This window comes from Numida meleagris, chromosome 6 (genome assembly GCF_002078875.1).
Source record: "Numida meleagris isolate 19003 breed g44 Domestic line chromosome 6, NumMel1.0, whole genome shotgun sequence".
Lineage (NCBI taxonomy): Eukaryota > Metazoa > Chordata > Aves > Galliformes > Numididae > Numida > Numida meleagris.
In genome coordinates, this window is record NC_034414.1 from 3,791,470 (window position 1) to 3,817,892 (window position 26,423).

At 39.5% G+C, this 26,423-nt stretch overlaps 1 protein-coding gene across 1 annotated transcript in view; it reads left to right on the forward strand.

Moving 5' to 3' along the window:
• Positions 1 to 26,423, forward strand: part of NELL1 (neural EGFL like 1) — a 286,742-nt gene that overhangs the window by 42,547 nt on the left and 217,772 nt on the right. The window contains exons 5-9 of the mRNA XM_021402069.1: positions 14,126 to 14,222; positions 20,029 to 20,101; positions 20,342 to 20,424; positions 25,061 to 25,195; positions 26,004 to 26,106. Of these exons, the coding sequence (XP_021257744.1) occupies positions 14,126 to 14,222; positions 20,029 to 20,101; positions 20,342 to 20,424; positions 25,061 to 25,195; positions 26,004 to 26,106 (491 nt within the window). The remainder of the gene's footprint in view (positions 1 to 14,125; positions 14,223 to 20,028; positions 20,102 to 20,341; positions 20,425 to 25,060; positions 25,196 to 26,003; positions 26,107 to 26,423) is intronic.

Consider the following 26,423-nt stretch of genomic DNA (forward strand, 5'->3'; position numbering starts at 1 on the left):
CACCCACTGCCATCGAACGGGACTGATGCGTTAGGAATTTGCTCTATCAAACTGTGCTGCTGTGCTCATTGTATCAGTTGTAATTTCCATGGAAATAAATAGGAGGCATGACTTTCAGAGCAACCTATAAACAGCCCGAGGCCATTCCTTTTCACTCAGTGCGGCCTGGGCCAGCCAAAAGGTTGGACACCAATGGATTAAAACATAATAAATTACCGAAAATTAAGGGATCCATTTCAAGAGAAATTCATTGCTTTCCTGTTGAAACACTTCCCTTGGAGGAGGAGATGGCATGCTGGTAGAGTTATGGAGCTAGGTAATTTGTTCTCAGAACTTCTCAGTGTCTCAGATTGCTTCTCTATTCCTTAATCCGTAGCAAAAACCACCACAGAAGTGGTGGCTTAGGCAGAGTGCTCTAATTGTACATTAAAGGTGTGCCCAACTTCTGATGTGTGGTGTGCTGGGTTGGGAGTTAATTTTCACCTACTGATTGTTCCTTTTGGTTGACAGAAAGGCAATAACTTCTTCAGCATAAGAGAGATCTCCAGGTGGCTTTTCATGTCAGCTGCTGTCTGTCCTGTATCATTAGAGTTAGCATAGTTAAGCAGGAAGGAAATGCTCAGAATGCATTCAGTTTGACTCAATAAAACACATACATCTTTTTTCTCTTATATTTAATTTTTTCTTAACAGCCAGAGCATTTAATTGGATGCTTGACATTAGCAGAATGATAGTACGGATATGGCTGATGGCATGTCTTAGTCTAGTCCATGTTGAAAATTTCTTATTTTAATCCTAAATGAATTAGTCATTTTCTTCTTTTGTATACTGCATTAATAGCATGGGGAGAAGGTTGTAAGTATTTATGCAAGTGCTGAAAAAGTACCATAGAAAACAAATAACCTGTAGCTGTGCCTGGCTGCCTTTGCCCACCTCTAGAAGATAACCACTTCCAGGCAGTACCAGCAGTGTCAGCAGCTGGCTGCTTGGTGTGGGGCAGTGCTGCAGCAGGGAGGCTGCCTAGCTCCTGCTCTGAGCAGAGCATGCAGTCTCTTTCCTTTAGGAGTTGAACCAGGTCCTGCTGGTGCCTGTTAGTGAAGAGCAGAAGGTGGCCTCCAAGAGTTCAGTTAAGGGCCTCAAATGGAATCTGTGGAGCCAATATTGGATAGCTGCGAGCTCAGCTACTGCTGCATGGGGAATTAACAATGTTTCAAAATTTTTATTATTATTATTTTGATATAGACTTGGGGGCTGATGGTGCTTTACAGTGAATTGAAGTTGTTGATAGGCAGGTTTGTGGCTTCAGCAGAATGGGAATAATGAGTTATACTTCGCTACTGGCATCTTGTATTCATCCTGTTTGCATGCTGTGGGAGTGTCAGAGGGGATGGAGAATGGTAGAGAAATAAGGTTAAGTCAAGACTGGCAAGTTTCAGCTGAGTTTGTCATTTCATAAAGTGTGTGAATAGGTGTATTATCTCACTCTCAGATATTTTTTAAATGTTTGTCCAGTATGCATTTTGATTTTTTTATATAATAAAGCAGTAATCACTTAAATTGGGATGATTACTTATAAGAACAGACCTTGAAAAATTTAGCATGCATAATTTGAAATCTATGTGGAGATTCGTTTCTGTGGATCTTTTTCAGGAGAAGCCTCCCGTTGCTTGGTTAGGTTTTCTTTTCATTTGCTGGAGTGCTAATGGGGTCACAGGGACAGGGGGGAGATGGTCATAATTGGAGAATCAGCCACATGAAGCAAATAGTTTTGGTTCTTCCTCTCAGACTGTAAAAACAATTATCTTGCACCAACCGGGAAGACCAGCAGAGATCCACAACGGAAAGGAACTCTCCCTTGTAAAATGGTTAGCTGAAGTCTGAGTTCAGAACTGGAGGTCACAGAGGGTAATAATGGAGCTGAATTAAAAAATGGTAGTATAATTTTAGTAGATACTTTAATGGAAAGCATTGGACTTGTGCCAAACTGCAGATGAGAACCCTCTGAACTATTGAGAAGCTGGGCTGAGATCTGAATCTCCACACAGCAAATAACCCAGAGTCTTTCCAAATGATATGAAACCACCTGAGTACTGTGGGGTGTGAGAGTGACCGAGAAAACAGCAGCAAGGCTGCCGAAGTCTGTGAAACCAGCCCAGAGTTGTCTGAAGTGCTCTAGTTATTGGTAAGTCTTTTTTTGATGGTTTTAAACAGGGATAATTCCTGAAAAGTAATTCTTGGAAATGTAAACTCATCAAAATCCTCAGGCTGTTGCAGCAAGGTATAGAGTCTGCTTGAATCATTTATTGTTACCCAAAATCTGACATTGCCCATCCTTGCACTACTTGGTGTCCGAGAAAACTGCCAGCCCTGAAAGTAGGTAGTGGTGTAGGAGTAATCGCCTTTGTTCCCTGATGTGGGGAGCTGACAGGTGCTTGGGAGTGGAAGGTGTCAAGGTCTGGGGTCATGGTGTCCGTGACTGTGGCAGCAAGGTTCCTGCTGCAGTGGTGGTGTGTTGTCCTCTCTCACTTCATGTGTCGCGCAGAGCCCCTTGGCATATTTGCAACTTGCTGTATGTGGGAGAGCTCTGTCCAGTCCTCTGATATGTTTGAATGGTCCTGCTGAGTGTCGGGGCAAGTGGGCCCAGTACTGAGTGTGTGGGGGCAACAGAGTGCCTGTGGGGGGAGAGCTGCTTTGGAAAAGGGCTGAGGGAATGGCAAAGGCAGTCCTGTATCGCGTTTCAGGTAGTGAAGTTTTTCTGGGAGTTCAGGAAGTACTCAATTTTTTCATGGATCTGTGTTTAGTGAGCTGTATTTTTTTAAATAATGCAGTAGAAATTGGCTGCTGTGTCTAGTTTTTAATGATGTGAAGACTCATTAGAATTGGTAGTACCAGTACAATGATACTTTGAAGGAGCAGTGTTCAGCATAGCAGTAAGATCTATTTCTGGTTCTGTAATTTTTTTTTGTACCTGAGACCAGTCGCTAATGAAAGAATCAATGGAAGCTGCATTGCATAATTGCAATTCTAGCAGCATTCACTTCAGCATGATAAGAATGAAAGCAAATCACTGTGCCAACTAACGCAACTGAAGGAACTTCCTCAGCCCTAGCTGACTCCTCCTGGGTCATGCCAGCCACTTACCTTAAACTCAACTGAAGGATATGCTGTACAGTGTCTCCAGAGTGAAATTCTGGCACCATTGAAGTCAGCAGTGAAAAATCTCATTGACTTCAGCTGAGCCACGCTTTCACCTCTGGAGCATGTCAGATGCCGAGAGAAATGAGCTCCAAACCTGAATGTTGTCCCTGGGTAGTGCTTTTCTGTCTGTTGGCCTGGCAGTTTCCATCAAAACTTAATTTTAGAACCAATATAATGGCTTGTTCTGTGTTTACTGTATGTTTTGTACGCTTTCTCAGTCATGCCCAATTAGTTATTATGAGAGAGTGTAATGTTGTCTTTCAAACCACCAAGGCTAAAATGGGCAGTTGAAAAATACCGTGGGAAAACAGAGATGAGGGTTATCTGATGAACCTTCAGTGGGAACTGCGGGACGTGGAATGAATCATCCTTGTGCCGGGTTACTGAAGCAGCAGCTAATGGGGAGCACTGGCAGCTCTGGAGAGAGCCATGTGCCCTTGTGTGGTGCTGAGACAACTAATAGCAGGGCTCTGGTGGGAGCGGGGAGGCACAGGCAGGGTGTTCATAAGTAAAATCCATGGTCCTCAACTCGTAGCTACCTTCAGTCATGAATAGAAATTGGCTGTGGAACAGGGATGAGATTATTTGATGACTGTACACAAATATTTAGTGATCACATGTATGCCTTGATGAGATGATCCTGTGACAAGATACTCTAGGGCAATTAACTTCTCAGCAGATAATGTTTTTGGAGGGGTAGGAGAAACTGTTTAGCAGAAAGGTTGCTTGTGGTTGGCTTATATTTAAATTGATGTTTTATTGCTGTACAGAAAGGACTTGGAATCGAGAGCCTGAATCTTCTCACAGTCATATCTGTCTCAGTGCACTAGGTAAAGCGAGCTTGCAGTTTAGAGTAGCCTGGAACAGGAAAGAGGATGTTCCATGCTTGTGAGGAAGGGTTGTTTCTAGGCTGTAAGCTGCCGGTTGAGAAGATCCATGTGCTGTAGATCTTGGGCCAGGGCCCAGCATGTCCTTGCATAATGCAGGTAGGCGTAATGGAAGCCGAATTTCTGCAGTGCCAGTTCTCATTTAACAAATGTTTTATGTAGAATGCCAACAGGAATCTTAACAGTTTATGACAAAATGGAGATAAGCCCCATAACCATGGTTTTACCTCTTTGATCTAATAGAATGTTATTTAAGGGTTAATATTGCTGCAAAATCTGAAGTACCAGTGATGTTTTGTGCCATGGTGATGAACGTGTCTACCTATTGCTTTCTGATGGAAGATAGACTTAATTATTTACTACTTGCTTAATGGATACTTTAATAGAGTTTTTTAATCTTGTATCTATGTCACTTTATCTACGGGTTTCTTGTTCAATTTGTGGTAGAAGAGATTTTCTTGTTGTTATCTCTTGGAAGAACCTATTGAATTATTTTCTCCCTCTTAGTTGTAGAATCTTTTAGATTGCCCAGTCCTGGTTTACTGATACTTGGCATCTGGGATGCGTGAGAATTATTGGAATGATGTTTAGTATTGTAGCAAGTGAGTGCGATGTGCTTTTGGCCTTCTTGTTAACAATCTACTTGAATCAGTGTTCTCGTTTAGAACCTGTTTGAAAGCTTGCTGATGTTAAAGGGAGCCTTTTAGCGAACCTGAGAGCTTTAGTAATATAAGTGGAGTTGTCTCTTGTCTGTAGTGGATATTTGCATGCATCATATAGACCCCTAATACTACGTGTTTTATGCTCTGGCACTCAGATAACAATAGTTACAAGTGGTAAAGCAGCAGCCAAAATATCTTTGGCAAGTTGGAGAATTTGTTTGAAAAGTTATGTTTGAACTATGTAGCTCTCCACTCTGTATTGACATGTTTGAAGATAAGTAACTAAATTCACATGACTTTATAAGAGTTGGCCTTGATTTTTCTAAGAAAAGTATGTGTGATATCTCCTTCTGCACTCAAGGTCTTTTTTTGACCCAGACACTACTTTTAGCTCTGCTGTAGCAAAACAGGCTAAATATGGTAAAAGCTGGCATCTTCACCAGAAGAAGTGACAAGTGCGTTTATCTTTTGCTTCTGCTACCTGCAGATTACATGCAAATCTTATGCTCAGAGCCACAGGATCTTCATCTCAGATGTAACAGATCATAAATGGCCTGGGTTGAAAAGCACCATAATGATCATCTAGTTTCAACCCCCCTGCTGCGTGCAGGGTCGCCAATCACTAGACCAGGCTGCCCAGAGCCATGTCCAGCCTGGCCTTGAATGCCTCCAGGACAGATCAAGGTAGACTTTAAGAAAAGCTATCACAAGAAAAAAGTTTGTCCAAGTTTAAATGTGCACTAATGATTTGGGTACCATGCCAAGCTGGTTTTATGCTGAAACCTTGTAATTTTGTCTAGGAGAAAAACAAAAAACAAAACAAATGAAAAACCAACAGATGTGAATAGTGCATGTATTTAAAGTGCAAAGTGCTCTGGATACATCATATGTAAAGTAGATGATCTTGTAGTTTGTCTTTTTATTTGTTTTTTCCCCACAACTCTTGAAAACTCAGATCAAATGGCCAACTTGCTGTTTCTGACTAGAGTGAACTAGTGGGGAACGAAGGCACTTGCAGTCTCAGTGTAGGGCCTGTTTCCTTATACACTGCAGGCACCGACACATTTCTGCTATACCATGTCTGACTAGCTGTTTTCTGAGTTTCTCATACTATGTGCTATATGAAGACAGGTAAACACTGCAGCCTTGTAGACAGGCTGTTAACCTCCTGTTGAGGTATTCTGGAGGCTCTTATCAGGAACCAATTTTATCTTTTTGTTCCTTTCAAATCAAAGTTAATTATATTGATCTTGTTTGTAAAGGTGTTTGAATGCACCTCGGGATTTCCAGATAAAAGATATAATGTTCTGAGAAAGGTGGCTTTCTGCCCTTTGTGGGGCCGAAGTCGCATCATTTACTGGGTCTGGTTCTCTACTTTGAATCAATAACAATGATTGGGCATTTCGAACGCCCAAGCAACGCTGCTGTAAGTCATCAGTAGTTTTGTTACCGTTCTGTAGGAAAGTGAAAAGCCTAAGCAGCCTGGTCATCTTTTAATTTCTATTTTTTTCCTGCAAAAAAGGCCTCACAAGGATAGAGAACATTTCCGTGAAGTTTTGTGTGGAGAATAAGTCCCCCAAACCAGACAGCGAGATGTGCTCTTCTAACTGTTTTTCCTCGCGTTTGTTTCATTTCCTGTTGCTGCACAGTCTTAAAAGTTAATTTGCATCTCTTGAATGAAGAAAGAGGTTGCTTATGGAGGTTTAGTTAGGTACATTTTTTAGTTCTGAATTTAGATTTTATAGTTGAAATAATTAAGCTGAGAAGTAGAGTACATTCACCTTATCTTGGTGATTATACAGGAAAGTCAGTGAAATCGTGTGGGTGACAGAATTTGAAAGGAATTTAACTGAGCACGCAATCTTGATTGAGTCTTGACCTAGCATACACAGTTACTGGATAGCTATTTTTTTCTCCTGGGAGTTGAACAGTTACTTTTGATTAAATAGTTTGTAGTTACTATTGTACATTCAAAATTTAATAACTGAAAGCTTCCCTCAAAACCTGAAATTTTAATCTAAATTGCTTTCCTATTTCGAGTGGTTGTGAACTTCTATCCTATGACAGATGAGATAACTTAAGAAATCAAAACTTCCCTCAGGAAGATTATTTTTCTGAAGCAGAATGTTGGAAAGTAAATGAATAATTCAGATAAAGTTGCTCTAGAACTGAATGCCTGTCAAATAGTGCATCCTACTTGTAAACACTGTTAAAAAAAATTATGTTAGTATTGACACATTTGCATTGGGAAGTATATAGAAAATGGGTTGAAGCAGAGTCATGTAGTATCTTAGTATTTCTTTTCAAGACCAATTCTTAATGCCTTCAGAAGAATAGCCTTTAAGACAAATATCAATGTGGTATCTTAAAGCTAGAGGCTGATACAGTCATCAGTTTCTTCATGTAGCTGGGGTACAGAAATGTGTTGGACAAACTTGTAAATGTCGCCCATGCTGTGGGCCGTGTCACAAGGCCTGATGTTTGCTATTTCAGGTGTACTGAGTTTTTTGCAGCCTCAGTTGGAGATGGTAGCGATGGTCAAGGAGGTCAGCATTCCTCTGAAACAGATCAAGGGGAAAACTGGTGCAAAACATGGGAGGAAGCTCCTCAGCTCCTGATTTACTTTTATTTACTTTATTTTTAATTAAAAAAGTTTAGAGTGCTATAAAATTGCATTGCTTTGTATGACTTATCCATATCCTTTGGTTTTTTTTAAGGGATCTGAGAATACAGATGTATATAAGGTAAGGAATGGTTGCAAGAGAACATGAGTTTTGAGGATCAGGTTTTGAATTGCAAAAATCTGTTTCAATGACTCACCCTGATGTCAGAAAGTGCTCCTGTGCAGTCATTGGAGGGGCCTGCAGATAGTGATTAATTTACTGTAAGATGAATCATATCCTAGCAACACTTGTGTCTCTTCATTAATGAAAGAAAGTCTAGAGGACCAGCTTCTCTGTAGGTGTAAAGTTTTGAGACATTTAAAATTGGATATGCTGAATTCAACACCTGGTCGCTATGTGCAAATTTATAGCTTCATGAGAGTAAGTGTGGCAGCCAGATCATATAAGCCTGTTCTTTGATTCATGGAGACAAGGGACTGAGAAATGAGGTTCCCACCACGCCTCAGCCACAGCAACATTGGGCTGCAGCTCTTAGTTTCCTAATTATACTACTAATAAAAGTGTCTCTGGTTCGAATCTAGCCTGCAAATACGAGAACGTGTATTTGTATTTCAGTAACCTACTTGTACTTTAGACCTGAAAGAATTTGGAACTTCCATAATATGGCATGCTACTTTTTAAGTAATTGCTGTAGTTACAGCCTATTTGGTATTGCAGAATTTTAAGCAGTTCCGTTTTCTGATCAGTCCGTGTTGATTTGTGGATTCTAATGCAAACTGTCACAAAGCTAATTTTCTTATTCTACTAAATATTTCAGCTATTTCTTAACTGCTGCTGGCATGGCAAGTATTATGTCTATTAAGCGGAGCTGCTCCACCACAAAAGTGGACCTACTTACTGTCTAGGTCTAACATGCCCCCATGTTAGTTTCATGTAAGACATCATGTTGGTTAAAGAGTTTTCCAGTCTTTCAGTTTGCACACATAAAATGAGGGAAACAAAATTTCCCTGTTCTACTGGAATGTTACTAGGATGGTAAAAATAGTTTTAAGTGGATTGTGTGGTAAGGAGCTGTCTCCTTGTCCAACAGAGGTGGATTTTTAGAGAGGGTCTTCTATGCAGAGAGAAGTGTGTGCCTGCATATTTGCATGTGGACATTTTAGAAATGACTCCATTCACTGATTCTTTTAAAGATTTGCCATATTACTGTATTCATTATGTCACAGACGCCTTTTTTTGAGTGTGTCCTTGAAAAACGTGTTAGTTTCATGTAAGAGTACTTCATAAATCAATGAGTGCAGATGGGGCAGATATATAGATTAAAACAAACAAAAGACCTGAAAAGAATAAACAACGAGAACATCACAGTTTTTCCTGAATTAGCAGATCTTTTTCTTACTCTATTTAGCTAAATGGGTCAGAGGTTAGTGAATGTATTCTGAGCATGAGTATTTCAAGAAAGGACTGGTTCACAGTTGTATTTTTCCAAGTTCATGGTTTAACTCCTTTGAAATATGTTGGCATAAATTAGGTACAAATCGAGCTTTCTCTTGGAAAGGGGTAGTCATAAATCTGAAAGTCTGAGGCACAGAGTAGAGCCTACACTAACCTGGAGACCTGGTCTGCTGGTGCTAGAGGGTCTGTCCAATCTGCAGCAATTTTATAGACCGCTGTTCCCTGGAGTTCCCTTTCCCAAGCATTCCTGTTCTTGCGAAGCATACTGTACTCTGGGTACGATGCAAAATGTATTGGAAACTGGTCTCCAAGGAGCTCCAGAGCAGTATTTCATAAAGTTGGAAGTGTAGTAGATACAGCTTAGCTACTCAAATACCAAAAACCAAGTATGGTCAAATGTAGATAAAATGTAGAAGACACACGTCAGCAAAGAAAAATCAAGCAAGGAAATGTGAATGAAGTAGAAACGTAACGTATCAATGTAGCTGTAAAATAAAACAAAAATAAAAAAAACCTTTTGAGTCTATTCAGCAACAGTTTTGAGCCTGAAGAACACTTCCTTTCTTCCACAAAAAATGCAGGAAAGAGGAGGAGCAGAACAAAGGCATTTTCCTGTTTAACAAACAATAATTAGAATATAACTTCACCTTTAGGTAGTAACTTTGTCATTTCACTTTGAGATGCGTTACAAAATGTTCATGCTCTGCAGGTTTTTCTCAGTGTAGAAAATAACCTGAATAATCAGTAGCTCTTGATAGGTTTGTAAGTGGTGTATGTACATAGGTAATCTAAATGTCTGGGTGAAGCACTCTTGCCTGCAGATGTGTGGGTGGTTTTTTTTTTTTTTTTTTTGTAGCCTGCCACAGATTTTTTTGCTATTCTTATAAATTTGTGTACTTTTTGACCTTTTCATTTGGCAAGAGTATGAAGAGTATTACAGTGGTAGCATTAGGCTGTCTGCATGCTTGCAGATGTTTAACAGCAAACAATAGTAAAGTACGTTCACTTTGCTCATGAACCAAATAGCGTGATCCAAGATACCTTTTCACATAGCGAAGTAAGCACCAACCTATTTCTGATGCCTTTGCTCGAATCCCAATTTACTTAACGGGCAGATCCATGGAGATTAGTTGTTATTTATACAGCATAACAGACTGCACTTTGGACACATCAACTCCAAGCATTGCTACAGGCATGGGGCAGAGTGGCTGGAAAGCTGTGTGGAGGAAAAGGACCTGGGAGTGTTGATTGATGCTTGGCTGAACATGAGCCAGCAGTGTGCCCAGGTGGCCAAGAAGGCCAATGGCATCCTGGCTTGGATCAGAAATAGTGCAGCCAGCAGGAGGTATTTGATCATTTCCACCCCTGTACTCAGCTCTGGTGAGGCCACACCTCGAGAGCTGTATTGAGTGTTGGACTCCTCACTACAAGGAAGGCAGTGAGGCCCTCGAGCATGTCCAGAGAAGGATAATGAAGCTGTGAAGGGTCTGGAGCACAAGTCTTATGGGGAGCAGCTGAGGGAACTGGGATGGTTCTGTCTGGAGCAGAGGAGGCTCAGGGGAGACCTTATCCCTCTCTACAACTGCCTGATAGGACGTTGTGGAGAGATGGAGGGATTGGCCTCTTCCCCCACGTAACAGCAATACGGTGAGAGGTGATGGCCTTAAGTTGTGGCAGGGTAGGTTTAGGTTGGAAATTATGAATAATTTTTTCTCAGAAAGACTGGTGAGGAATTGGAATAGTTTGCCTGGGAAGGTGGTTGAGTCACTGTCCCTTGAAGTGTTTAGGGGAAGGGTAGATTGTAGTACTTAGGAGCACGGTTTAGTGGGCAATATTGGTGGTAGCTGGACAGGTGGACTAGGTGATCTTAGAGGTCTTCTCCAACTTTAATCACAGAATCATAGAATTGCTCAGGTTGGAAAAGACCTTAAAGATCATCAAGTCCAACCACAACCTAACCATACTAGCCTAACTCTAACAGTGGGATACTGCTAGATCATGTCCCTGAACACCACATCCAAACGGTTTTTAAACACATTCAGTGACTCAACCACCTCCTTGGGGAGCCTATTCCAGTGCTTAACAACCCTTTCTGTCATGAAGTTTTTTCTGATATCCAACCTAAACCTCCCCTGGCGCAACTTGAGGCCATTTCCCCTTGTCCTGTTGCCCATCACCAGTGAGAAGAGACCAACCCTGCTCTCACTGCAATCACATTTCAGGAATTTGAAGAGAGCCATAAGGTCTCCCCTCAGCCTCCTCTTCCCCAGACTAAACAGCCCCGGTTCCTTCAGTCGCTCCTTGTAAGGCATATTCTCCAAGCCCTTCCCCAGCCTTGTTGCCCTACTTTGGACCTGTTCCAGCACCTCAATGTCCTTTCTGTACTGAGGTGCCCAAAACTGAACACAGTACTCAAGGTGGGGTCTTGCCAGTGCTGAGAACAGGGGCAGAATGACTTTCCTAGTCCTGCTCACCACACCATTCCTGATCCAAGCCAGGATGTCATTGGCCTTCTTGGCCACCTGGGCACACTGCTGGCTCATATTCAGCTGACTGTCCATCAGCACACCAAGGTACCTTTCCATCAGGCAGCTTTCAAGCCTGGGGTTATTGTGACCAGAGTGCAGGACCCGACACTTGGCCATATTGAAACTCATACAGTTTACCTTGGCCCATCGTTCCCATCTATCCAGGTCCCTCTGCAAAGCCTTTCTATCCTCTGGCAGATAAACACTCCCTCCCAACTTGGTGTCATCTGCAAACTTACTGAGAGTGCACTCAATCCCCTCATCAAAATCATTGATAAAGATGTTGAATAGGAGTAGCCCCAGTACCGAGCCCTTGTGGGACACCACTTGTGACTGGCCGCCAACTGGATTAACTCCACTGATTACAACTCTTTGCGCCCTGACATCCAGCCAGTGTTTCACCCAATAGAACGTATATGCCCATCCAAACCATGGGCAGCCAGCTTCTCCACAAAGATGCTGTGAGGGACAGTGTCAAAGGCCTTACTGAAATCCAGGTAGACCACATCGATGGCCTTACCTTCATCCCTGAGTGGGTCATCTTGTCATAGAATGAAATCAGATTTGTCAAACAGGATCTACCATTCATGAACCCATGCTGACTGGGCCTGATCCCCTGTTTGACCTTTACTTGATCCATGATGGATCAATTAATGATTCTGTTCTTTGATATTGTAGAGTTACTCTGTAACCTTTAACTTGTCCAAGTGAATGAAAATAAAATGTTCTTGAATACTCACAGGTTAAGAGGTGTTGTTATACTTAAGAGAAATTCTCATCGTAGTAATGTAATTCAGTGACTGGCTTTCTTGAGGACCTCAATTCTTTGTTCCTTGTTCAGTATTTTACAGCAGTTTTGCATTTTAGTAGATCTTCAATTTTACATGAGGCATGGCAGAAAGGTTCTGCTTACACTTTAAAATATTGATAAAGATAGTGCATGTCAAATTCCTATAATTCTCAAAGCATTATTTAAAAGAATACTGTCTTGTTTTGCTGTTTGAAGAGGTAAAACAACTTAGCATAGTAATTTTTAGAGATAGTAACAAGTAATTAACTAGTAGAGGCATAAATTTCCTGGAGCTTTGAATGTATTGTGTTGATGAAATGTGATGAATTAGAATTGATTGTAATTATAATAAATTTGAGCAGTAAGATGATGACTATTAGAAGGCATCATCTGACTGATGTACTAATAAGCTTAATTTTCATGTAACTATTTTGTTCTTAGTGGTGGTAGTGATTCTTTTTTGATGAAGTAACAGTTATTTTCTTTTCAGGATTAGCAGAAATGGGTAGCACATATGACTCTTTATACTTAAGTTTGTAGAGCTTTTTGAAGTTTTTTCATACTTGAAGGTCATTTTGGGCCCCTGCAAATTTATAAATTTTCCAACAGCATGGCAATATACAGCACAAAAATTAATGATTATTCTCGGTAAGCCCAGGCTAGAAATGCTCAGACTGTAAATGTGAAAAGGACTGTGCAATGGGTTGTGTTGAATGCCTTGCATTTTGTCTTGGTGTTCATTTTTCACATTCGGTTTAAAGCTAGAGCTTTAAAGAAAAGAATACAAATCACTCCTTCAAAGATACAAATACTTCACGGGACTTGGCATATTTAGAGTCTTTCTATTGGCTGTCATGCTGGTATGATTACAGAGCAGCTCACATCCCTTTGAGCTGGACAGTAGTGGAAATACATGTCATCATTTTTCAGGAATCCTTATTAAATGTGCTGGTTTTGTTATGAAGCAGTAAGCTCATGGCTCCCGCCTGTGGAACATGGTAATGTGAGAATCTAGAGTCAGTAACATCTTTGTTCTTGAAGTTTTCATAATCTAACGTAACGATATCATCATTGTAGTGGCCTGAGTTCCTGAAGAAGGTACAAACTAAACTTCTTTACTAATTTCCTAAAAATAAGCTATTAAAAAAAAACCAAACTATTCCTTTTTAAAACTCTAGATACTTGCTTCTTGAATTTCAAAATGTAACATTACAGCAACTTACGATGATTTAATTTTAGAAATTTGGGATTGAGATTACTACATTCATGTGCAAGTTTTTGCAGTCTGTAAAGCTTGACCAAGTACAAAAAGTTCCCATTCCTTATCGGATCTGTGCCACTGATGTGGGCAAGCTGGCTGTGCAGTAGTGGTGGGACACATGGGGAATACATGTGCAAGTGTGTACAGTTTGCTGTAACAGCAGCGAATGGGAGAAGTGGATAAACTGAAAGGTCCAGGCACAAGGATAGATAAAATAGATGTAGAGCCTAAAAGGCTATTGGAGTATGAGGTGGAATAAATGGTGTTTGTGATGTCCATTCAAAATTCAAAACTATGTGAAAATTCCAAGATGTTATGTTTCTGGTTGGATCTTGTTTGTGCCTGCTCTTTTTCCCCAGAACTGGTAGCTGAGTTTGAAGAAGACTCCTAAGATAGAATGGTTCCCCATTTTATTGTTTTCCCTAGCAGGGTTAGTTCTGGCATTGTACTCCTTCAGGTTAGCACTGCACGGTTGCATGGGGGAAACCGCAATTGTCTTGAGTCTTCGTGTGTTAGTGGTTTTCATAGTTCTTCTTTCTGTTTAATTGTTGCTTTTAAGGTTATAACATACCTGCAAAACTATCAGCAATAAACACGAAGTGTTTAATAGAGGGATTAATTTTTGTTCTGCTTTGTATCATTTATTGCTGACTGAATTTGACTAGGAATTTTTAAGAGGAAAAATAGTATTTGAGTAATGGCAATGCTTTCCCTCTGCAGGATTTATGAACGCATCATTGATCCCCCAGAAACAAATCTGACACCTGAAAGTAATTTATGGCTCGGACAGAGAAACAGGAAGCATGGTTTCTTTAAGGTAAGCAGATATGAACTAGCACACAAAGAAGAAAACCAGGTAGGCAATGAAATACTTCTGATTAGTTATTTTACACTCCTGAAATGTGATTTGTGTGAATTTCAGTTGAAACCATGGGCCTGGGATTTGAGACAGGTCTAACACAGAGAAGAATCTGTTTGTGCAGGGTAGAATACTGTAGTTACTGGCTGAAATGCCTAGTATTTGGTGCTTTTGTTTGGTTACCTTACTTGGGGTTTCACCCACCGTGCGCTGTCTTGCCACTCCTGTTTATATAGTGAGACTGCATAGACAGCATTGGAGATGATGGCTTTAATCTTCAAAACTTCCCAAAGCAAAGGCTGAGCTGTAGTCTCCTGTCCAGACAGTAGTGACCTTAATCACTTTTGGAGACTTGTCTCTCCTTGATTCTGTTAGCAGAATATTCTCACATGATGCTAGTTGCATGAGGTGGCTCTTTGTTGCCTTTTTCAGCACTGACTTCCGGGTTAGAGGAGGTCGTCTAGGCTGTGTTCCTGCAGTCCTTCTTTGGCAGATACTCGCTGTTGTGTGCAATGTGTATGCCCTGCTGCAAAACAGTAGACTTTCTGTTTCTGTAATAACTTCCTTTCTCTGTATTTCTTTCAGACAAGCATGTCACATGTCTCAGCAGAGTGGTTTTGTTCATAAGCTTCTTTGTCCTTTGGAGCTTCTATGGCTTCCAAATAGCCCAGGCTACTTGAAAGCATGTCTAGCTGGCAGGACTGTCTTCCCAAGATACTGCCATTGAGGATGCCTGTATGTGCATGTGAAAAAAAAAATTTGCAAAGGAAAGATAAATGACCAAAGACTTGAAAAGTTCTCTCCTGTATATTTTATTTCGTTTACGTTTTTTTGGCTCTTGGTGATCCTATATGAATTTATGATGGATTTTTATTTGCAGAACCAACCAACAAACAAAAAACACTCCCTCCACCTTAAAATTAATACTTTCAGTCTGAAAGCAATCTACAGAAAAGCTGACAATATTTCTTCAGGTTTTGGTTAACAAGCCATGGAATATCTATCAGTAAAGGAGCCTATATAGTGTATTGATAGGCCAATCTATGTATCCTTGATATTGGCATGGATTTGTTGCCAAGGTGATTTACTGCTCACTCAGTTCACTTTGAAGCAGTCAATTTATAAGGATAATTCTACAAGTTGCTGCATTTTTGAGGACCTTGCCTGCAAGTATCTACTTTTTGAGAAGCCAGAATTTTTTTTTAATGCTAAAATTAATTACGGTAGGATTGTTGTAGCAAATAATGATTTTAATTTTGAAACGGAGATAAAAGGTAACTTTTCTTTTAGTTGAATTACAGTCCAAGAGTTGCTCTGAACCTGGAGTTCATTTCATCTTTGAGCAGCTGAGCTGTCACTGTAAAGTGAAATTGATGGCATTATTTCATTTTACAGCTGTTGTTTTTTTACCTCAGCTGCTTCCCATAATTCCACAGATGGTAAACATATGTTTATAGCTACATAGCAAAAAAAAGTTGTATTGGATTTGCTCATCTTAAATTCTCATTTTATGTAGACATTCAGTGCCTCAGAACTCTAGGATATTATGTTTGTAAATTAATATTTCTACGCATTAACACTTTGGAAACAGCAGGGTAGCTAATGATATGCTAATGAGCTGACAGTTTTTATTGATCATAATGAAAGTCGACAAGTGCCTTACTTTGCTTCATGTGTGCTTGAATATTTCTCTAACTTTCTTCAGGGCAGAAATATAATTGGTTGTATTTTTTTAACCCTGCTTGAGAGTTTCAGAAATCTTACTTTTGTATGTAACTCATACCAAAAACTTGGGATTTTGCCAGTTTGCAAAGAGTACACATCCCTTTCCATGTATTTACATGCTCAGCAGGACCTCCCATTCTTTTTCAGAGCAATTTGTTTCACCATTTTAGCATATAAATAAATAGATCAGTTTCCCCTAGGGTAAACATTGATCTGCAGGGAAATAAGAGTGTTAAAGAAGAATTAGCATTTTGTATCTATGTTGGAGCCATGATAATATGTTTGTATGAAAAAGAACTGGATGCTGTTCTGAGCATCTTTGCTGTTGCAAAAATATTCTTATTTTAATGGTAGCTAGTTAATTGTTCCTTCTTCCACTCTGTCAGTGGATAGCATTAGAGCACCTTCTGGGCCATGCTCTCATGTTAATTTCAAATGATGATTCTTCAACGTATCAGTAGAGTAAGGGGGACGATATGGTATTTTAATACAATATTTTTAAGGCACAGTGGCTGGTCATTGGCTGCCATTTTCCTTATGTATGGTTTTGTTCCCCATCCTTAGTTGCAGTGATTGTTCCACATGTAAGCTTGCTGGGGAATCAAGTGCTGTACATCATAATCAAGCGAGCAGAGGTCTCAGCCCGTACAACTAGGATCTCTCACCATGTAGCCTGCCTGTTATGGCCAAACATTTGGAATTCAGACAAGGCTGAATAGTTGTAGCATGTCACCGCTGGGAGCTAATGCAGACCAAACTTAAGATAGCTTGGTCTGTTTGGTTTGAAGGGAATCTCATGAATTAGTTCATTTGAAAAATACACATAGGCCCTTCAGGTTTCTTTGTGTGGCGCAACAGTGAGATTTGTTTTAGCGCTAAAGAATAATCTTATAATGAGATTGGGAAACCAACGTAAAACAGAAAGGAAAGGAGGAAGATGGTGATACCAGGCATCCAGGAGACTCTTAGTTTAGGGTGGAACTGATGGCTATCATTGTCAGAATTCCTTGCAAAATTCATTTTATCATTGAGGAGAACCCTTCTCCTTAAGTTTCCCTCCATAAAACTACTGCAGAAATGAGCTTCTTAGTGCATAGCTGTCTGGATGATCCTTGTTGAAAGACAGTAATTTTCAGATCTGCTCTAGAAGGCTTTGTTGATCTTACAATCCCACTGCTGTGTCTGGGGTACAGCAGGTGCTTGGTATTTTAACTGCACATCATCATATGTACACTCAGACCTCTGTAGTCATTTTGGTGCCTGGCACAGAACGCATCTTCACTGTGTAGAGAAGCATAATGCTGATGTGGCCGTCTAGTGGGGTTGCTGTAGCACTGTCCAGACATGGGGCTTAGGGAACAGCTGCTGGGACATCTGTGCAGAGTCTCTTACCAACTTGAGCCAATGCATTTTATACAGCTGTGAAGACACATGTCATCTTTGAGGCAGAAGTAGGTTTTAAAGAGGGTGAAAAGCAATGGAGGAAATGAAAATATAGAAACAAAGAGCTTGTGCAATGCATGGGTCTTTTCACAGTATGTGGGAGAAGTCCTCTAATATAGACATGAAAGGTGCAATAAACAGGGCTTTTGTATTTGTAAATTCTCATGGAATGGGCTTGGCATTTAGCGCCGCAGCCTGAATTTAGTCTTGAAGCTGGTAATCTGTGCAGACGGAGGATCTTCACACTAGTGCATCCTGAAACTTTGGCTTTAGTTAATCAGAAGTTTAAATGTGAAAGATAAATGGTGATGTCTCCTTGGGAAAAAAAGGATGATTTTGACACCTGACACCTCCCAGTCAAGGCCAAATTCTCATGTCTTTCCACAGAATGTGGATTGAAAAACTCTGCCCAGTGCTAAACCAAACCAGAGATCTGGACTTGCTTGCTGGGAGCTGTGCATGCCTAATTCTTCTGGCTGCAGTCATAGAAAGCTCTAAGCAACCTAGATTTAATGCTGGAGGAGGAATAGTCCAAGTTTCTTCATGTGTGTTGCAGTAATTATGGCTGTAATAAGTATTTGCCTGTAATGAAGACTTCCTATTAAAAAAATACATCAGCAAACACTTTCAAGTTAAAGGTTCACTTCTATGTTTGATGGTGGTAATTCTATCTGTTTCAGAAAGGTTTTTTTGATATAGAAGGCATCTATCCTGGTAAATTGGTGTTCATACATCAACCCATAGTAATGTTTTTTCACATAGGCAGAAAAAGACACAGAAATAGCTGTGTTTCCTCTTCAGGTCGTTTATGCTGTTGGGGCTACCAAAGAATGCAGAAGACAAAATTTTAGCAAATGAAATACCTCCCCCCCATACTTTTATCTGTATTTAAATGCATATCTATCCAAATGACTAGAGCAGAGGAGCAAGGCAATAAACATAATGAAATTTCCATATGCACTTACTGAAGAGAAAAAAAGAAAGAAAAAATCATCGCTTTTCTGTAGATGATTACTTGTTAGCTTTGTGTTATGGTACAGTGAAACTTTGTAAACTCATTTATTCATGGTTAAGCCTTTCACTGGAGAGACTTAAGCCCTGAAATGTATTTTTGTACCTCAGCTTCTAATTTCTCACTGATAACTTCTAGCAGAAAGTGCACTAAATGGCTTTCAGGATATTCCTTTTCCTGTGACAGTATTGCTTCTCATTATTATGATGGTTTCATTATTCTCATAGATCAAAAGGTTAATACATGTATACACTTTTGTGAGAAAGACAGTGTGATCTGATTATGTCTATTAATATTTTCAGTTAAAATTTCATCATAAAGCAGTAAGCAAGGAACAGTGCTGCTGATTACCTTCTGCTGTTTTAGAAAGTGAATATGTAAATGTGAAATGTTGCTGCATTTGCAAGGCTTCAAGCACGAAGGCCTATATTTTATTTATGGATTGAAATAAGCATTTTGAGCAAGTGACTGCCCTTAGTCTGCAAGAAGTGCTTCACTGCAATTTAACCAAAAACTACAGCAGTCTTACAAATCAGTAATTTAATTAGATAATAACTGCCGTGAACTTTAATTTGAAAGGAAATGTATTAAATTCTTCTGTGTCTGGGAGGAGACAGTCATGTTACTCTGTCTGATGAGCAGTCAGGGGAACGCAAATCGCAGTGCTTGCAGTCCCTTGTGTTCCCTTGCCCCTCCTACTTAATGACTATGTCATTACTAACGTTAGTGGATGTTGGGGAGTAAGCAGGCTATGCAATAAAAAAGAAATGCAGGAAGAGCTTTGCATTGTGTGAATGCAAGCTCCAACATTTTTAGGCTGCTGGATGGATTTAGGGTTCCTCAAGGCAGGTTGGTGCAGGGAATACTGGGTGACCCTTGGAGTCCCCGGCTTCTCTCAGGGATACCTTTGCAAGTCAGGGATAATTTGCAGGCTGGCACTGGATGTTCTGGTACTTTCTCTCTCCTGTCCGGCTTGGTCTGATCTCTGAGCCTCACATGACATGCACAGTCTGTTCCTGACCTTGGAGTCCTGATTTCCTCTAGCCCTGCACAGGGGATCTCTCCATCTGCCTGGGCTAGAGAGCGGATTTAATTCTAACTGATGGTGTGATTACATGAACTGTTTGCTGAGATACAAAGCCAGGAGGCTGCACTAAACCAAACAGTCAAAATGTAGATGCTTACCTCTTGCTCTTTATGCTGTTCTTTGCATAATGATAGATTTCACAGTCTTGTTTGGCTAAATCACTGAAGAGTAGTGCTGTGGTGGTGGTTTTTTTCTTGTGGTGAAGTGTCTCATGTAATGGGTATTCATGTATTTTTTCACTAGTTCAGTCCCATTTTGAGACATTTAAGCAGCTTACGTTCGTTGATGGCACAACACAAAACTAAAAAAAGCATGGTATGAAAATTACACAGGAAGTTAGGGAGGAAGAATTGCTGTGTTTTCATCATCTTAGGTTATATTCCACATGAGCAGACTGAACCGGTCACTTCTTTGTACACAACCAACAGCTGACTTATGAAACAGGTCGAAGTGAATGTTTGTATTCTGTATTACCAGTTATCTCTTCTTTTACAAAGGGTGTTATTCAAGATGTGAAAGTTGTCTTTATACCTAATGGATATATAACGCAGTGTCCTAATCTGAATCGCAGTAAGTATTATTTTCTTAATCAATTTTTTTTTAATGTGGAAGATTTCTTTGCTTTGAAAATAATATTTTCAGGGTTGTTGTTCTTGCATGAGCTGACACAGTGTATGTAAACAGATTGCATTTTATGTTCAGATAGGCAGCATGTGACATTTTAGCTGTATGACAGACTTGATTTATTTATGGGTTATAATGTCTTTTCCTCTCTTCCTTCCCTTTTCTTTTTAAACTTCCTTTATTGAGCATGCCCAACCTGCAGTGATTTCTTAAGCCTGGTGCAAGGAATCATGGATTTACAAGAACTCCTGGCAAAAATGACTGCAAAAGTAGGTACCTAATCTTCTTTGTCAATTCCCTGTTTCCTTTGGGGCTAAGACCATCATAGAAGTATTTATTCCTTTTGCAGTTATTTTACGTTTTCATAGTAGAGCCATTTTTTTCCCCTACTTCTGCCAGTAGCCCTATCTGCTGTGGACTTAAGGAGATAGTTTCATGGATGTCACTTAATTCTCGTACAGCTTCTATTGTCTGGCTCACCATTTGGTAGACAGTGACAAAATGCCCAGGGTTTGATTTCTGTAAGAAGCCTTAGCTTGATTTTCCTTTCCATGCTGAGGGATAAATGCGGAAACAAAGGAGCAAAATCCCTCAACAATTTCCTCACCATGTGATTCTGTCAGAGAGTGTGTTTTTGCCTGTGGGGAGACCTGTGAAATCTTCAGGACTGGCATCGTTTCTCCTTGGGAACTGAAATAAGGAAATGCCTATGAAGCTGCTGGCTGTGCTGATCACAACACCTTTGATCAATGATTTTTACAGTGTAAAAGTGAATCCAGCTCCAGATTAGGTGGTGTGTGTTTGTTTTAGTTTATTTTTCCCCTTCTGATTTGGATTGGGAGTATGATGAATGGGAAACTATAGTGATTATTGTTGGGGATTATCCTTGGGCTCTGCTCCCACATTGCACAGTCAACCCCTGTCTTAGGTGAAGCCCTTCAGCTCAGGCTGTGGTCAAGTTCCAGGTTAGCAAGCTGTGCTTTTGAGGTGCATGATCCCCTGGCTTGCGTTAAAGCATACTCTGGGAACGTTTTTTAAGGTTAATGTTAGTGAATCATCTATTCTTGGTAAGAAGCAATTAATTGACTTATCTGAAACAGCATTTTTGTTAATTATTTGTAGATTTAAGTGCAACAAAAACCATCCCATAGTTACTTTCAGTCTCAGTGTTGTTACTGAAAAGGAATTAAAAAACTAAGATGTGTATAGTAGCACTGCTAGCAGGAAAACATTGGTGTGATACTTGTTACTCTGCTGCTTCTAAGTGCCCTTTCCTTCCTAACTGGAAATAGAGAACTTTTAAAAGACGATGTGCATATTATTCTGACAATCCACTTACCCAGTTGACATGCTTTGGACAAGCTGACTCCGAATAAGAAATGTGAAGCTTTTAGTTGAGTTTGCTGCTTGTAGTGTGAAACAGAGGCAATTATTTTGAGCCCTGCTGGCGGCATGAGCAAGTTCCAATTATGCACTGTACTGAGTAACTTGCTTTCTCTGCTGTTAATTATATTTTTGCTTGCTAGTACTTTACAAGGGGAAGCAAATAATGCAGCATTTGTACTGCAAAGTCTCCGTACTTCCAGAACATGGTGCTGAGATGATCTTTCATTGTGAGTTCCTTTTCAGTTACAGTACTGCTCTGACTTTTTTGTAGCAGCATGTGCAGAAATACTGTTGTTTGGGAAAAATACATGCAGAAGGAAAATAAATTATTTTGATAGACAAACACAAATTAAAAATAGAGGGAAGTGAGAGAAGCACTAAGATTTCTATCTGTCTTTCCAGTCCTGGAGGTCAGGAGCCACAAGTGATAGTAGTGCAGGTACAAGTAATATCATATGGGGCATCTGGCAAGCAAAGAGCAGGGCTTGGAAGGATGTACAGCATCCTGCAGAGATCCCATTTGGCAGGGCAGATGGTCAGAGGACGGCCTGCTAACGTGCGTGAGCAGCGACGCCTGGCTTCTGGCCCTGCGTGAGGAGATGCAGAGAACCAGTGTGATGTTTTGGAAAAGCAGGCCCTGTAGTTCCAAGTTCAGCTGTAGCTTTTAGGATCAGCCGTAACTAGGGGTTTCTCTTACTCCCTCAGTCCGTAATTGGTTACAGATGTATTATGGCACCTAATAACCCAATGAATGTTGCCTGCAATGAATGTATATGTGCTGTTTATGTAATGTGAAACTATGGAGATGCAGATCAGGGCTTTTGTGGGAAGGAAACATCAGATCTAGTGACTTCGTGGTTCTGTAACTTTGGTAGCAGTGCAAATTATGTGGTAGATAGGAGAGGAGCTGTGAGAAAGTTCTCCCTTGAGCTTCATCTCAGGGCCCCACGAGTCTTGTGCTGGCACAGAGGCAAAGCACTGTCTACGGCAAGTTGTTGTATAAACAGAAGTATACAGTGTTGACCTGAAACGAGCTTACTGCCATTGTGTCCTCTTCGTACCAATGCTGGTAAAGACATAGCTTTTAAAGCCTATGCTGATTTTGTCATCATTTGAATTGTTGGAATCTTTCCAATAAATACGTTTACTTGATTTAATCTTCTGTCTTTTAGTAGAGAAGCACCGTAGATCAGTGTGTTAGAAATCCAGCTAACGTGTTAATTTGCTGCAGGTGAAAGTGAGTGTGCTATATTTCAGCATTCCCAACTGACATGCTGAAATACTACTGTCTCCACTTTAAAAATGATGGGTAAAATAGTTAGTGCAACTTTAACACTCTACTGAAATCAGTGTGGGCATCTCCTGCATTAATTAGGGTGGAATATAATTTATTTTTGGTAAATTATGGTCCCATGTGAAAGTGTGCTTTTTATTCATTTGTTTGTTGCTGAGGCTGGAAGGAGATTCTGAAGACTGCCAGTGCAAAACTTTCTAGTGAGTCCTTCCTTCACTGAGATCAGAAAGGCCACAGCTTGGGTTTTCAATTCTGATGCCTCCAGTATTGCATATTACAGTTAATTGATCTAGCATGTTTCAAGATGCTTCATGGAATAGGAGATAAATAATATTTAAATAAAGCTTACCAAGCAAGATAATAATATAAACTATATAAAAAGCTAATAGGCAGAATATATTTATTTTCTTAGCATTTTCATCTCTTCCTGGAGTAATTTATAGTACTGACAAAGGATGATATTACATACCATTTTCAAAAATATATATTTTAAAAAGATGTGTATAGCAAAATTATATGGGAATGTTCATTTATAATTTGTTTAAAAAAAAATTCAAGATATGTAATAAAGTAGAAGCATTAGGCAGATCAAACACCTTTATAACAAAGCTAAATGTGAGTTTTACATGGTAAATATAATGACTAAATATAATAATTAGAAAAGAGGTTCTATTGAAAACAAGCAACTTAGTAAGTGGATGGTTTTGTTTCTAAACTGTGAGGAGCAGTTTTGAAATCACCAGCTCTGAGTTTTAGGGATGTGTCAATCCCAATGTTTAGGATTAACCAGATTAACAATTTAAGAAAGAACGAACAGTTATTCAGAGCTTTATCTCTTGAGGACTGCAGAGAAAAAGATGATGGCTACTTACCTCCTATTTTTTCCTTTTCTTCCCCTAAATATCTTGCTCTTTTACTGGCAGAAATGAAAAAAGGCTTATTAGAATATTTTCACGTAAAGTGGATGGAATTTTAGAGGATGAAAATGTGCAAATATCAAATATATGCCATTATGTAAAAAAGTCTGCAGCACTGCACATTCGTCTTCATAAAGCCTATAATGCAAAATAATAGCCCTGTATTCATAACAGAATAAGGTATGCATTCATTTTGTCATTTGCCAAATTTAGGTAGCCTCAATGTTTGCAGTGGTTCCAGTGTGAATGTGAAAGCAAAAACAAATAAAGACTTTCAGAAATTGTCTTCTAGCTGGCAACAGGCTAGTTTTTAGAGCAGTTCTGGGGCCTGAAGAATGCATGTATTTACTTCTAAATATGCAGTCCGGATTTTTTCATTTTCATTTTAATTTTTATTTGGATTTTAATAGATGAGAGTGTCACTAGAAGTTGTGTTAGGGGTTAGAGATAATGACACTGGCTAACAGAGATGTGTATGGTGGGAGTGTTCCTCCCTGGATGAATCTTAATTTAAGATGGTGCCTCAGAGGAAGGGAAGGTCTGTGGTGGTGGAAGAGTTCCAAAAGCCTTGTCCTTTTTCTGCTGCTGTATGTGAATGTGAATCTGAATGTGCTTTGCCCCTACTCGTTATTGCAGTTATTGCATTATTACTCATCAGTAAATGTAGCAATTACAAGCGTGCAGATGTAATACTTTGAAAAGATGCATCAAGTTTTACATTCTTTATGTGCATTTTAGTAGTTGGAATTGAGGAGGTGATGTGAACAGTAAGGAGTGTTAAGTCCCAGCTTCTGGTCCAGGCTTTACTCTAGGAGCAAGACTTGTCCACTGATCAGTCTATGAATACTACTCTGTATTAAAGTGCTGTAAGTCTTTGTATTGTGAAGTTAAGGCCTCTGCATGAGCTAGAGAGCATTAATCTAGCTGATGTCGACAATGAAGAGGTAGAATTAATTAGAAAAAGGCTGCCAGCCGTCATGATTTACGATTTGTAAACAAATTGATGAGTAATTCTGAAATTTGATTTAAAAACAATTGTAGTTTATGCATTTTTAGTGGTGCCTAGCTGTTCCAAAGGAGATCTTAGTGGGGTTCATTACAGTACCAGAGACTGCTGTGTATGTCATAAGTTAGTTCACACACATAGTTCCATCAAAGAGTAATTTGTTACCTGCAGACATCCTGGTTTAGCGTTTCAAATGCTGTAGTTAAACTTGGTTTAGATATAAGAAAACACTAAATTTATTTGCTTTTTAAAAACCATGTGTTTGAACTGAAGGAATCTCATCAAGTTACTTTTATTTATAGCTAAATTATGCAGAAACAAGACTGAGTCAATTGGAAGACTGTCACTGTGAGAAGACTTGTCAAGTAAATGGATTGATCTATAGAGACAAAGATTCATGGGTTGAAGATGATCACTGTAGAAATTGCACGTGCAAAGTAAGAATTTCTAAAGGCTTTAAGAAGTAGGACCTAATTAAAATGTGAAAATGGTCCTTGAATACATAATGTGAATTCTAATAATTGTTATGTTTTTAGCATGCATGTAGTGGTAGAATTAACAGTACGAAGGGAAATGGTAAAAAAATAAATAAATGAGAATCCGACATATCTTATGTAGAAGCTTTAAAAATAAAATCTGCTTTCCCTTGACAATCATGTCTTATTGGTTTTCATAATATTTGTGAGGGCTACATCGTTTTGGGGTGAATACAGACATGGTTTGTATTCGATTTGGAATTGTTTTCACAGTGTTTTTTTTTTAAATGGAGTAGTTATCTTAATAGTATTCATAGATGCTTAGTTGCATCTTGAATGGTAACAACATGCAGATCTTGTTTTCAGCATTCATCGCTATGAAAAACTAAGGAACAGAAGAGTATTAATATGTAAATCTCATCTTGTTGAAATTATTTGATAAATATCTGAAGAGAGTCTATGTTTGCTCAAGAAAATAGAAAACTGATTGTTAAAAATCTCAGAGATGACTGGCACAGCTTACAGAAAGTGGTGCTTGTGTTGTTGTAAAGATGAGCTTATGTTCTTTTCTTGATGTGTTTTACTCAGAGAAATTGGAGTAAAACCAGTAATAAGTACCAACACTTAGGGGATGGTTCACCTTCAGATGCATTTGGGTTCAAGTTTGTAGCTGGATAGGATTAAACTTGTTAATGAAAGATGGGTGTATAATGCACATTGCTGATTTCATTTACAATGACTGAATTTTGTCTTTAAAATATTTTCTTAGAGTGGTGTTGTAGAATGCCGAAGGATGTCCTGTCCCCTTCTTGATTGTCCTCCTGATGCTCTCCCAGTGCATGTGGATAGCCAGTGCTGTAAAGTATGCAAGGGTAAGTAGATCATAAAGACATTTTTCTTCCACCCTCTGTTAAGCAGTTAAACTTGTCCTAAAAGCAGGTGCGTTTTACAACTTTAATAGCTCCTGATAATTCAGGTAAGGTGAGTCACAGCGGTGAATTTGATTTTCTCGGTAATTTTCTTCTAAATGAAAAAAGCATGGCAAAACTTTTAAGATTCTCTTGCTACGTGTATTGTCAGTGCAAAAGTATTCTACTTGTTTGTGAAAAACAAATAATAATAAAAATCCTTTGCTTCAGCTTGTGCCTCCTGCCAATTTTGAAGAGCATGAAGCCTTTGGTCTAAACTT